Here is a 14,096-nt window from a genome sequence, read left to right as displayed (position 1 = left end):
TGATGTCTCTTATCATATCTAGTCTTCTTATTTTCTTCTAGTTCCTTCCTGAGTTAAATGAATATTATTCTTAATCTTGTGCAGTCTGCAGAGTTTATTGTAGTTAATTCTATTTTTATTTTTTAAACACATGTTTCAGCACCAATGCATATGACAACGTACAGATCCTCTGGAGCAGAATATAATACACTCTTAAAATGGGTAAGATATACTCCGTACCAAACAGTGAAGCAAATAAATCAGTAAAATGTTGGCAAAGGAAAGACAGGTTTTGGTGGAAAAGACAATGCTCTGTTTTTAAATGTCGTGTATGTTGGTTTTGGGATACATGCTGAGTTAACCTCATTGAACTTTTCCCCAGGAATTGATGCGCTTACAATTGGCGGGTCATTATGCTGCTCCACCTGTGTAGTGTTAAGGTCAGTGTGTTTTTCTGATTATAAAAACCATCCATACCATTCCATTATAAATTCACTACCATTCATAATGGAATGCGCCAAAGCTCAGAGCTCGTTGCAGCTGCACCTGGTACATGTTTAAGATCAAATAAAACAGTTTAGGTAATTTGAGAACCTTTCCAACTAAGTCCAAGCTTCATTTGAAGTGAACTTTTCTTGTTTTTCTGTTGCTGTTTTGTTTTGTTTTTGAACCTGCTAAGTATCCATCTAATGTCAGTGTTGTTTTTGTTTTGTGTTTAATATGGCCTGCCCAAGAATTTTATTGAACTAAGACATGGTAATTATGATAAGATCATAGCAAGGAGGTCCTGGGAGCAGCAGGCAACTGTAAGGTTGCAGTTGCACACATTCATACATAGGCAGAGCACAGACTGCATCAACCACTCACCTTCACAAGGCACTTTCTGAAACCTGCAGCTTTTAACTTTGAATTAATTCTGAGTAATCAAAACACACACATCAGCCATCACAGTAGGCGCTCCAATGTGTGAGGTGCAGGAATGTGACTGGCACTAACACTTAATAGGGGAATCTGTAAGCTGATGTGCATGTATAACACACTGCTGCTGTATGCATCTTTCTGCACAACTTAGTTTTCTAAATTGCCATGCATTATCAGAGAGAGCCAGAATGTGCATTAATGCTTATCTAGTGTGATTTCCATCACTGAAATGTTGCCATGGTTGGATTTTTTTGTTTGTTTGCTTCTACATTTTTCCTTGTTACTAATCCACCAAATAACTATAATTCTGTGAAAAATAAAAATTTTGTGAACAACCATGTATATAATGGGTCATTATATTCTTCCAGTTTCATGAGGATGTATCCTTTTTGCTTTAAATTTTGCACTTTGTAATAGTCAGTGAGAGCCTCGGACACTGGCTGTTTTGCTTGGGGATATTTTGGACCTTTGTGCAGATTAAGCAGTGCTATAATTGTCGAGGAAATATATGCAGCCACTTGATGATGACAACTGAGGACTTTTGTATCTGACAGCACTCCCTCTTTCAGCTCTCCATAACTGTAAACACAGTGGTATTCCACATTAAACATAGTGTGAAACTTCCCTGGAAGTGTGTGCTATGATGTAATGCACACAGAATCACAAAATGTGTTGAATGATGGGAAGAAAAATACTGTCAGTGAAAAGTAATTCTTGAAAATTCTTGCCTGTGAAAACCATTTGCCACTCCTGAAACCTGACATTTACATGACAATAATTTGAATTTTGCAATTATTGCAGAAGGTAAGTACATCTCCAGAGGTATTCAGCAGTTTCTTTCCATCACTCTGAAAAAAACATAATTGAATTAGGCCGTAGACCAAAACCTAAATGAAGTATACCCCAAAATCACAGGGAAGAGGGAAGAGGAGTTCATTGTAGGCTTCTCCCCCCCCCGCCAAGCAGAGAGACTTAGAGGGAAGGATGCCTTTAAAAGCATATCAAAATAATTGATACCAAAGTGATTGAAGATAGGTTTGTTGGTGAAGCAGTTAGTGCATTATATCCATGTAACTTATCATGAAAAAAAAAGTATTTTGCTTAGAACCAGAAGGATCTATTTTACAGCATTTTTAACGTCATTTGTGGTAATAATGTTTCCCAAGTGTTGCAAAATTGCATCTCTTACTGCTTGCTAGTGTCTTAACAAATTTGGGCCCTGACTTACAACAAAAAGGAAATCCTAGATACTGTAGTAAATACATCCCAGCAAGGATCCTGCCAGAAACAGGTAGCTAATAATGTTCTAGTAAGTCATGCTGGTAGGAAAGAAGGTAATGACCTGCTGCAGCAGGTTCTACTGACTGCGATGAGAATCTTCTCTGGAAAATCTCCTCTTTCAATTTACTTTGGTCCTCAGTCTGCGAGGACAACTGTACTCAGACCTACCAGAGTGATGCGAATCGTAGGTGCCCTGTCACAAAGTGCTGTCAAATAGATACATTGCCAGCTTTTTATTGACAAAATTAATTAACTGAAAATGCAGGCTTTGGCTCAGGTTCTACTGCTGTCCCCTGTGTCTGGAGGAAAATAGCCACTGTATTTTTTTTATTTATTTTTTAATTGGAAGACGACTTTCTCTGCTCCCCCGCCTCCATCGCCCCTCTTCTCTTCTACTTGGAAAACATGTTGAACCAAGTTTATAACAATATTTCCAGCTCTTACTGGACACTTGTTTCTCCTTTTTTCTCATTTTTGGAAAAAGTTATGGTTTCCCTCTCAATCTCAGAATGGACTACTTCAGGAAAAGTAAAACGGATGAATGATTTCATCTGTGGCAATGAACAGTATGTACCTGCAAGGGCATATAGTTGACATTACAGAAAAGCCTTTTGTTTGTGTTGAATGTAGAAATTTGAGAAAAATACCAGTATGTGTTAGCAGTTGGAAGAATTGCTGGACACAGTGGGTACCATTCCAAATCCTTAGGGAGGCCTAACTGCAGACTATTCACAACCTCTGTTTTTAAGCACCTAATTTAGTTTATTGATTTAGTTTCCCTACATACCCTGTATAGTCAACATAGGAAAATCATGCTCCTTCTGTTGGTAATTCAGAGCATCCTTTACTCTCTGGTGACCATATAAGCAACGTCAAGAAGTTAGCCACCTAAATTAGGCACCCAAATCTCAATGCAACCATGGGCAGAGTGGAATGAAAAGCTGGAAACACAGCAAACTGTTATGGTAAAATAAAAATATGGATCTCATTTAGAAAACTTTATATTTTACTGATTGATTGTTGATAAATGAGCTGTAGTTATTTAGAGGTATTAGTGCTCTAGTACAGGGTGGCTGAGACTAGCTCCTGCAAGATGTTTTTGGTTTTTTCAAAGGTCTTCTAGAGAAGAAACAAGGAACAGCATGTTAACCTTTTGGTTTGAGCTTGGTCCTTCATTAGGGAGGAGTTTTCATTTAACCATCTCCTGTAAAATCAGCTTGTGTGCAAGCTTTACATTACATTCAGTCAATCTGTGAACATTACAGCACATATGCTCTTTGTAGTATGCTATACTATACATATTAATGTATATTAAGGCATGGTAATATCTTCTAAAGAAAAAAAAAGACCTTAATTAGAGAGTTCATCATGTGTGGAGAATCATCCTTTTAATCAGACAAGTTAGTTACAGAAAAAAGATCTATTGGTGTTCCTAATCCAAACATTGTTAATGTAGGATTGTGTTCCCTGTGGTTCATTTAAGATTCAGTATACAAGAAATATTCAAACCTTCTTTTGCAGTGTGGTTCTTAAGCAAAAATGAGCAATAAAAAATTAAATCACTTGTATCAATTCTTTTTAAAAAACAGCAAACATAGGTAGAAGCCCCAGCTGAAAGTTATTTCCCAGCCAAAAGCCTTCCCATGTTCAAAAATACAGCATTTTACAGCTCCTTTGTGTACTGTACTTTATGCACTAGCATTGCTCTTCTTCTGGCTAAAGATAAAAAATGTAAAGCTTGTATACAAGAGTGTGTTTTGAACTTTGTAGCTCTTCTGTTATTTTTCTGGTAGGCAGAAGAGTTAACAGATCCATCAAAATCCATTCAGTTGCAAAAGGGGTGGTGGCTGGTAGAGCTGCAAGTATGAAAGAAACCATCAGACTTTCTCTAGACCCTTAGCTAGGACCTGGCAATCCAGGCAACAGCAGCAGATGGGCAGACCTGCAGTGGGAGACAGTAGTGTGAGGAGAGGTGGAGCTGTGAAACCGAGTCCTTGCTCTCCTAATTTCTTTTTAATTAGAGTAACATAAATATTGGCTAAGATGATAGTTATATCTTAATGGAGAAATTAAGAAACAGATTAATTTTTGGCACAATTCCCTCTTCCTGTTTACGTCAGTCCCTATTTCCAGCAACACTTTAATTCAAGGAACAATCCTCTGTATTTGCTTATTATCTACCAGCCTTGTAAGGGAATAACTATACATTTGGTAAAGCACAAGGGGGATAAGGGGTGCCAGCAGGAACAAAGACATGCATTAAAAACAGCATAACTGAACAACGCTATCATTCACTCTTGCAAGGAAATTTGGGGGTAAGTTTGCCATTCTTGCCTTGGTGTTGCAGAAGTGGAAGGCTGTGTTGATGGTTCTTTCTATCTAACATTGCCTATTTAGGAACCCCACGTGAACTAGTGGGACAGGATCTGGTTCTAAGTCTGTTGAAATCAACAGCAATCTTTTCATCAGATTCAGGATACATTAGATGAGGCCTATACTGAATTCGGTTCCGAGGAACTGAAAGGCTCTATGTGGCTCCATACCCATGTACACAAGCTTTTGGCTGTATTGGAGAAGGGCATGCTGGCAACACTGGAAGCAAGGTCAGCACTGTGTGCCTTGGAAGTTTTGATGCTGCTTTAAAATCTCTTATTGTTGTACCAGCTGTCATCGGCTAGAAACTCATGAGCCTTTTATTTTATGCACTTAAAGTTACATTTGAGATAAACTATTTCATAATTTTGGGGAGTTAAAATGTGTATCTGCTTTTAATTTATATTTAGGTTTTCCAAACTGAACACCTGCACTGCATCCATAGTATTCTGCAGCTTTGTCTTTGCAGGACATGCACAGATACTTTGATTTTGATATGCAGAAATATTTTTATTTTACCAGAAAATTTTAGTCTGTTCTCAAAATGTGGCTCGTCTCTTTAAAGCCAACAGAAAACCTGATTGAATAATTCCATTAGTTTGTGAGATTCTATATGATAAAAGACTAATTAAAATCAATTAATATTTAATTTGATTAAACCATATACAGAGCTGGTTGCATAGTGAAAAAATTATTCTACATTACACTGGGAAAGCCTTTTCAAATACATTATCTCTGACTCCTATGTGAATATGATCTATAATTGCATTGGTATTTTAAAAATGAAAAATATAAATGAGGTTTTTCTATTGTACCTAGCAGTTTAAATTATTCTGTTCTTTGTGACACCATAAGTTTTCATCTGTAGGAATTTCCATTGCTTCTTGAAGAAAAACTACATACTTGATGCCTCCTTTATCAAGGAGAAAAAATCTGATTTACCAGTAAGCTGGAAATCTACCACAAATTCCATAGAGAAAATATAAATGTATTTTGTTTCACATGTAGATAAACTTTCCCACCAGGGTGAGAATAATGCACTAGACTCTGTGACAAATTGCTAATTAGGAAGAATCGAGCTGAAAGCATATGTTACTGTGTTGTGTTTTAGATCAGATCCTTTCTCACTGAAGTCACTTTGGTTAGACTCCTATTGCATTTTTGTAATGGCTTGTAAAATGCCATAACGCCTACTTCTGGAAACTTGTACACAGGAGTAAATTCCCTTGTTTGAGTAATCAGTTAAATCAGTGAGGCCATGTGTAATTTTTTTAGCTTGGCTTCCCAGGCTGATAAAGCTTGTGTGATTGCACTTTGTCTCTGTTAGTCCCTCCACTAATTACTTGTGAAGCTATTGGCTAATTTCAAGCAAACTGAAAGAGGAGTAGATGTCTTGGAGATAATTAAATTTCTGCAGGGCTCAGTGGCTGGGGGGAAGAGGCACACCCCAGTGGGTGCAGCGGGAAAGGAGGCAGAACCCCTCTGTTACCCACTGCAGTGGCCAGGCCGGTCGCCAAGATGATCCGTATCTCTGCTCTCTTTGCTCAGGGTGGCTTTCACAGAGGGGAGGATGGGGAGCTGGGCTGTCTGGAGAGATTCGGTGCTGGGGAAGGACACAGTTCTGGAGGAAAGCAGCTTCATTAATTCCACTGCTCACAGGGCTGTTTGTTTTTGTTTCCAGGAGTGTTCTCTGCATCAGACCTGAATGGATTTAATGAAAAGACATCCTCATTAGAGGTTAGAAAGGTAGAGCAATTAGCAAGTTAATTTGTCATTAATAGAGAAAAAAATATTGAAACGTTAGCATGTGGCCATTAAGCTAGTGTGTTACAAGTGATAAATTTGTCAAACTAATATATTTTGTTTGCATATTTTTCACAAAAATGTATTCTTGCAGTGTTTGAGAACCTCTAGAGTAATACCTGTGCACAAGTCGAATTTTAATCTCATTGACATTTCAGTTTTACTATCTAAGATTAAGATGAATAACGTCTCACGGGGCAAGTAATGTCACTAATTTCAAAGGATCATCCATGGACTAAGTGTACTTCATTGATTCATGCACAAAATTACACTGTAGGTAGTTTCCATTGTCCCCAACAGAACAGAACCAAGTCCTGAAACAAGAAATGTGTTTAAACATCGTATGATTCTTACTTTAGCCACAGTCTTACTGTGTGACATTGTGTGACTTTCTCAATCTGTCTTCAAGAACTCAGGTTTAACACCTGCAAAACTGAATAATTTTCTAACTTGCCTACTTTTGCAGGCTTTTGTAAATACTAATTAATTAAACCCTAGGCTTTCGCTGCAATACATTAGGAGCTAATCCTTAATGGGTTTAGGACACTTCATCCATACAGGGTGTATTACCAGAAAACCAGGTTAAAAATTCTACTTTGGCCTTTACTTTTATAAGTGTAGTATTTAAAACTGTCATAACTCTTTTGCTAGGGACTAGTAGCAGCAAAAAAGCATCAGGTTAAGTCTAGCTAAGGGTCCTCATTAAAATGAAATGAAATGATGGCTTGATCCTTTATTCAGAGCCATTCTTGTGCTTTTGTCTGCGGGTAAGTGAAATACTACTTTTCTGGTCACCTTTGCAGATATTCTTCCTATTTGAAAACTCTCATGAGACCTTTTGAACACAGGAGCACAAACCCTTTTGAATTTGAGTAAAAAAGAAAAAGCAAATTAGAAACCTGGACAATAATGTGAGCAGACATATGTGCCCATACACATGATTTTGTGATACAGCATAGTAAGTAATACCTCATTATTGTCTTAGAGGGGTACTAGCTACAAAGTAACTCCGGCTAAAAGTCAGCAATGAGGTTCACAACTCGTAATCTCACACCAGCTCTTGCCTTTCTAACCTCTACAAGCAGGTCCAGTTTCACATGTTGACGGTGGTCAGCAGGTGCTTTCTCTTCTGCATGTTTATTTGACTGTGGAGAGGTCTGTGCTGGTTTGCCCGCCTTCAGCCAGCTCATCTGTCCTGCCCAAGTTCTGGGCAGTCTCCACTTTGAAAACCTGCTTTATGCCCACATCTGTTTTCCAGGGGGAAACTGCCCAGCTATTTTTGCTCTAGTCTTGGCTAGCAGTCCCCCAGAAAACTGTCGACATGGAGCTGAGTGTCTCCTTGCAGTGATCCAGAAGAAAACAGAATCTGTTAACAGAGCTCATATTTTCTCTCAGAAGATTTTTGGGTCCTGGATAAAGCAATCACATTTTCTTTTTGTAAAATCTGAATCTTGTTCCCAAAACTTGAGACCATTATCCGTAATGCCAGAATGACTCACTTCCTTTTGCGACAGTTTGGCCAGTTTCTTTGCTTGCTTGTGACTGCAGTTATAGTAACAATTTATTATCATTTATAGCATCAAAACATAAACAACTATTAATAAAAATGAAACAGTAGGTAGCAACTGGCTGAGAGATAAGTATGTGAGGCAAGTTTCACCTATGCAGAAGCAGAGAGATCTCACGCTCTGAACTTTGCCCTGTAGTTTATCAGTAATATTAAAAGTATTTAATGAGTGAGGATTTTCTTTTAAAGAATAAAATACAGGATTTGAGGAATTACTAAGCATAAGTCATTTTTCCTTTACTGTTTTTCAGTGCAGACTAAGAACTCTTGATTCTTTCAAAACCTCTGATGTTGTATGTTATAATAGATTTTTGCTTTAAAAAATACCACATTGCAATGAACACTGGATATTTATATTAAAAAAATAATAATTACAAAAATTAATTGAAGCATTGTCATAGTCTACCCAAGAGTATGCAGACATAGTAAGTCATAGCTTGGGTTAAGAAAAAGAATGTTTAAATACGACAGTTGCACTTTTATGGCTTGCAAGCAGTTTTCATTCTGCCGTTCAGTGACACCGCACAGGCATGTGCAGTGATGATTAATATGCTTCAGTGTGTCTGTTCCAGGTTAAACTGATGAGGGTTTTCCTTTCTTGTAAAAAAGTGAAGTATCTATTGTATTTTATTATTAAAATTGCTTAGGAAAAAACCCGTTCAGCTAACATGTGCTAAAAATAAGATTATATTTTAAATTAATCTTAAACCATTAACTAATTAATGGATTTATATGTAAATTTTGAGACCCCATTCTAAGAGCAAGTCCTGTGATCTGTGTTCTAAAATGTAAATTACCACTCTGTATTTTTGTCTGATGCATTTTCCAACAGAATAGCTAGTAGCATGGAGGACAACATTTGAAGTGGTTTAGTTAAAATATCCAGTTTTGCTAATCCATTTCTGGATTAACCTTGTTGACTGTGACTGTTGACAGCTATATATGGATTTTCCTGTTTTACAAAGTCTTTGTCCCACACTGAAGTTGGTGGGAGTTTGCCTTTACTTTCATTGGAAGCAGGATCAAGCATGCTCATCTCGATGGCATTTCTGTATTTATCTGGAGGTAGTATGATAATAAGGGAGCTCTGTATCCAATTAATTTTAAAACATCAGGCAATATTCCAGGCCTTGCTGAAAGGTAGAAGATGGAGCTGAGAGTGTGCACCAAAGCTGATGTGTGATTGAGAGCCTGGCTTGTTTCAGTGATTTGTTGTTTATGGATGAAAGAAGTGGTTGATGCAGGCATTAATAACCAGCAGTGTGCCAAGGCCTACCCGCTTCAGCTCTGCCTGTCTGCCTGAGAAGATTAAGATATTGATACCAAACCATTCTTCTCTTAGAAATAAAGATGGGGTAAGAGGCAGCATAGAGATTGGGGGCAATGAAAGAAACTGTGGATTTAAAACGCTTTCTGTGCTATGGAATGGCTGCTTAACCACCATGGGCAAGCAGAAGGAACCACGAGTGACGAGAGCTTTCTTCCACCCTTCCTCTCTTTTCCTTTTGTTTTTCTTCCTCCTTTTTTTAATGTTTCTTGTCCCCAGGTGGGATCCATTGCCTGTCTTATGGCTGGTACAGCGAGCAATACCCAGTTCTCTATTCCTTCCTATCTAGTAGTGAGGGGATGATGGTAATATGAATGAGTGAGGAAAAGGAGAGATGTTTTGAGGAGAAAAAGGAATGGGGAGGAGAGAGCGAGCTGCGCAGTCACCCAGGAGCATGGCACGGGCTGTGACGTGTGACAGGGCAGAGAGGAACGGAGCCTATAACAGAGGGCAGGTAAGAGGAAAGCTGTACACAGTTCTTGGAGGGAATAGCACTCATGATGTCTGCAAAAAATTTTGCACTTAATAGAAGTGGTGAACACGTGATGGCATGTGTATAGGGATCTGCGTGTGCTGCACCTGGGAGTGTCTGGGCAGAGGGAAGTGTGGGTGCTGGCAGGGTTACACAGATGGGTCTAAGCCGTGTGGAATAAATCCTCCTTTGATACACACCCGCACAGTCCTTTGGTGTGCAAAGATTCATGCTTGTGTCTGAAGGGGGTTGAATTAATATTAAAAACTTAACTTTTGATATCTGTGCTGGATTGCTTTTTGTTGCCTTTTTTATGTGTGCAAGTTTTGTAAGAAGTTATGCCCAAGATCTATGTAACACATTAGACAACTTTTCCTCCTTTTATCTGGTAGCAATATGCACCATAGAAATCACAGAAGTTTATTTTTTTTAGCAAAATGATTGTCATGGTGGAATGTACAATACATTCCTAACAACAGAGGATATTGGACTTTTTTTTTTTTTACTCATACATTTCATAAGAAATTAAGAGCTTTTTTGCAAAAAGTTTTCAGAAGAGTCCTTGGACTCTCTGGGGAGGAGATGGGAAATGTGGGGTGGTTTCTGAGCAGAGAAATGATTGCAGCTGACAGTTCTGGGAAAGGTTGTACTGGATTTTGTTTCTGCAGCTCATATTTACCCTACATCATTTCCTTAGGCATCTCCTAAATTTTGCAAGACTTATTCACAGCTTTTCCTGTAAACCTCTGCTACATCTGTCGGTATCATGCATTTGAAGAGACCTGTACATACAGTGTATACAGTATATCGAGTAATTTCTTTTATTAGGTTATTTTTCTCTACCTTGACTTTCTCCAGAAGTGCCATTCAGCTTGCAGTAACTTTATATTGTTGCTTGAAAATCAGACAGTTCCTGAATAATCAGGTAGTAAAGCTGAATGTTTTTTTTTTCCTTTTTTAATGTTTCATGCTCTGTTTTTATTGCACATAACTAAATGTACTTATACATATTTTCTGCCACCCTCAGGAGTGCTTTGCCTATTTATGGTTTTTTTTCTGTAAAATCTTATAGCTTGAGAGGTTCACACACAGGTCTTACTCTATCCTAAATGAACATTCCTAATCCAGGATCCTGAGAGTCAGAGACTCTCTGTGGAGGTGATGGAGTGAGATGGAGCTGAGTCATCTTTGAGAAAGCTTTATCTGGATCTCAGTCTTTTTCAGGAGGAGCCTGTCTGTCCCCTCTGATTACACAGGGAATCTCAGGAGCCTGCATTCCTAAATTATGTGACTCAATTAAGTACTTAAAGTTTGAGTAGGATGAATCTGGGGCACTGAGTATTATTAACATCACTGAAGTACTTGAAGAATTGAAGCCACTGGTTATAAAATCCATCAGGTAAGAGATGTTTATTACTGTATGTTGTGCAGAACCGGAAACAACACTGCATCTGTCATGGTTAGGGCTTCTCAGTGCTCCCTCAGTCCAAATAACAGTTAATCACTTTACAGACCATTAGCAATGCTTGCTGCCTGCCAAAAAAGAACCTCCCTGTTCTTACCTGCTCCCTCCTCCAGTGTAAAAAATATTCCTGGGAGACCAGCAAAATCCAGCTGTACTGTAAAACTGGTGAATGAAATGATGAGACTTAAATCTGTGAACACCGTGCACAGATGTTTTCTTGAACAACTCTCTGCTAAGACTGATGCCTCCCTACTCCAAGCAGCAGATTAAAGAAACTACCTGGTACTGAATGATTTTTTTTTCTTGCAGTGATTGTTGTTTGTAAATATTGTCCTTGGATTTGAAATGATGATGAAAGATGTTCAGTTTTCAGCATCTTAGTCACTAGGATTGTGTATCTGTGAAGCTAGTATGGTACATGCCAGCCTTGATGGACATGAGGGTGGTTGTTAGGAGAGGATGCGTTGCCCTACCAACCAAATAATTCATCTTGTGCCTCTTTCCTGGTCAGACACAGTCTCTGTGCTATCTCTATCTAGTACTATAGCAGCACTTCTCTGAGGTCTGTTCCTGATGTTTAGAACCAGCCAAGCAAAAATATAGATTCCCTGTTATAATGTGCATCATAAAGCACTAGGAAAGGCTAGTATTTGTGGAAATTAAAAGGATTTCGAACTTGAGAGTATTTGATAGTATCACATGAGCAGATTCTAGCTGTTAAGTCTTTCATATTGTACTGTGGAAAATGCAATGAAGCTATGCACTGCTGTTTTTGTGCATAAAATGTTACTATATTGACATGTCTATTATTTCCTTATTGTTATCTTTTCCAGATTTTATATTCAGGCCATATTGCATGTTTACCTGTTATTGTTTACCCAAATACACCTTTTAAAAATATTTCCAATGTTTTCAGATCTTTTCTCTATAATGAGTAAGTCTGGCTGTTTCTCGTTCCTTGCTGTGCCTAACTGCTGAGATGATACTGTTTTGTATGCTACTGATTTAAGAGAAATTAAGAAATTAATTTGTTTGTAGCTGCATTCTGTTGCAGAAATTTCCCAGTTCTTTATGTAGTGAACGGCAATTGGGTTATCACTATGTCATTACAAACTTGTTTAATGTAAGATTATTAGTTGCTCCTGATTGGAAATAAGTAGTCTGCAATGTGGAAGCTTGGAGTGATCTCATCCAAAACAAATAAAATGTCATCTTCTCATAGAAACTTCAGTTTATATACTTTCATGAAGATGAAATTTAATTCTTGGAATCATGCAATTAGAAGCATGATGTGTGTATCTTTCGGCATGCTCTCGCGGGTTTGTTAGGCAGCACTTTTTTTTCCTTTCAGAAGGAGAAGAGAAAAAGCATTGTTAATTTTTTTTTTTTCTTTTTCTGAACTCCAAGAATTCATCATCAATCATATTGTCTCATATTCCAGCTTCCATCTGCTTGGGCCCAAGAGATTGTTTATGAGTGCTCTCAGAAAATGTTGACTGGTCTTAATTTTCAGGGGCAAGAGTTGTTGGATGTACCTTTTCCTTGTAGATGCTAAGAGTAGCTCTAGTTACTGTGCTGCTAGCTTTTTCTGCCTTTTGACTAATATGACTGCATTGGGAATCAGTCCCGCACACCAGCCCAGAACTGTGCCAGTTTGACCTCAAGGCCAACCCTTTCATTTTGATTCTAATTTGTGCAATGATTTACACATCACTGGAGCAAAGTTAAATGTAAGAGGATACATTAACATAGCAGTAAAGCTGGACTTCAAATGCACAAAGGTCAGGAAATGGAAAAATGAACTACCTAATAACATCCATTTGCCCCACTGCAGATGTATAATGGCTTTGATTTCTGATTAGTGTTTATTATAGGCATAAATACCCACACAGTGTGCCATGGATGTGCAATATTGAGACAGATTAAAAATCTGCACTTAAAATTCTTTGCCATTATTATGGCAGGCATCCCTCTGAGACATCTGCAACCTTCATTTAAATCTTCCCAAGAGCAGCAGTTTCTGAAATAGCTTCAACCTCTGAAACATCTTGCAGGAAAAAGGGTTTCACTAGATTGTGGAAGCCTGTGACTCCGCCATGCTATTAAGTGTCTCCTTTGGAGCTCTGAGAAACCATTCTTGTACCTCTCAAATAAATGGCCTGATCCTGGAAAGTTCTCTGCATTCTCCAAATTCTTTGGCTTCATAGTACTCCCCAGTCCCAAGTTTGATGATTTTTCTGGTGGATGGCATTGGAGAAGATTTTGTACAGTTTCTCAAACCCTGCTTGCTGGATTTGGCCATACTATAAGCTACTTCAAAAATCTTTTTTTGTACTAGGAGTTAAACTTGCAAGTCTTCTGTAATTCAAATGACGAAGAAGATTTTTTCCTCACATAATGAAAAATAAATAGCTGCAGGCCCAAATATTTAAGCTTCAGTGTGAGAGACAGGTGGGAGTATGTGGATGGGGGAGGCAGTTACAGTGGAAGCTGTAACTGTAACCTTGATTATAGCTTACTTTTAAACTATATTTCTTCTTAACCCTGCATTACCTTGCAATTTGTATAGTCAGTTGTATTGTGCCCTTAGTGATGGAGAATGCAAATGTTCTTTTTGGCAATTTACAGTGCAGGTCCTATATGGTTTAAGAGGACTGTGCCTGGGCAAAAAGGAGGACAGCTATTTACTTTACCTTTTCTTAACTCTGAATTTGAAAGAGGGAGATTGTACATTTCCCTGAAAGCTACTGCATGCTGGCAGCCAAGGGACCTTAAGGGCTATGGGTGGGGGAGGCCAAATGGGGGAGAGAATAGTAAGCAGGAGTGGAAAGGAGCAGCTTGCTGGGGAGAACAGGGAGCAGATCCTGAACCAAGTCTTCAGAGTTATGGAAAGCAGGAGAGTTCCTTC

At 38.3% G+C, this 14,096-nt stretch overlaps 1 protein-coding gene across 1 annotated transcript in view; it reads left to right on the top strand.

The window, feature by feature from the left end:
• Positions 1-284: 284 nt before the first annotated feature.
• The window catches only part of HECW1 (HECT, C2 and WW domain containing E3 ubiquitin protein ligase 1), a 203,541-nt gene continuing 189,729 nt past the window's right edge, over positions 285-14,096 (top strand). The window contains exon 1 of the mRNA XM_067291220.1: positions 285-419. Coding sequence (XP_067147321.1) covers positions 393-419 — 27 coding nt within the window. The 5' untranslated portion in view covers positions 285-392. The remainder of the gene's footprint in view (positions 420-14,096) is intronic.

This window comes from Apteryx mantelli, chromosome 2, assembly GCF_036417845.1.
Source record: "Apteryx mantelli isolate bAptMan1 chromosome 2, bAptMan1.hap1, whole genome shotgun sequence".
Classification (NCBI taxonomy): domain Eukaryota; kingdom Metazoa; phylum Chordata; class Aves; order Apterygiformes; family Apterygidae; genus Apteryx; species Apteryx mantelli.
The sequence above is the reverse complement of the archived record's forward strand: the minus strand, read 5'-3'. Positions and strand labels throughout refer to the sequence as shown.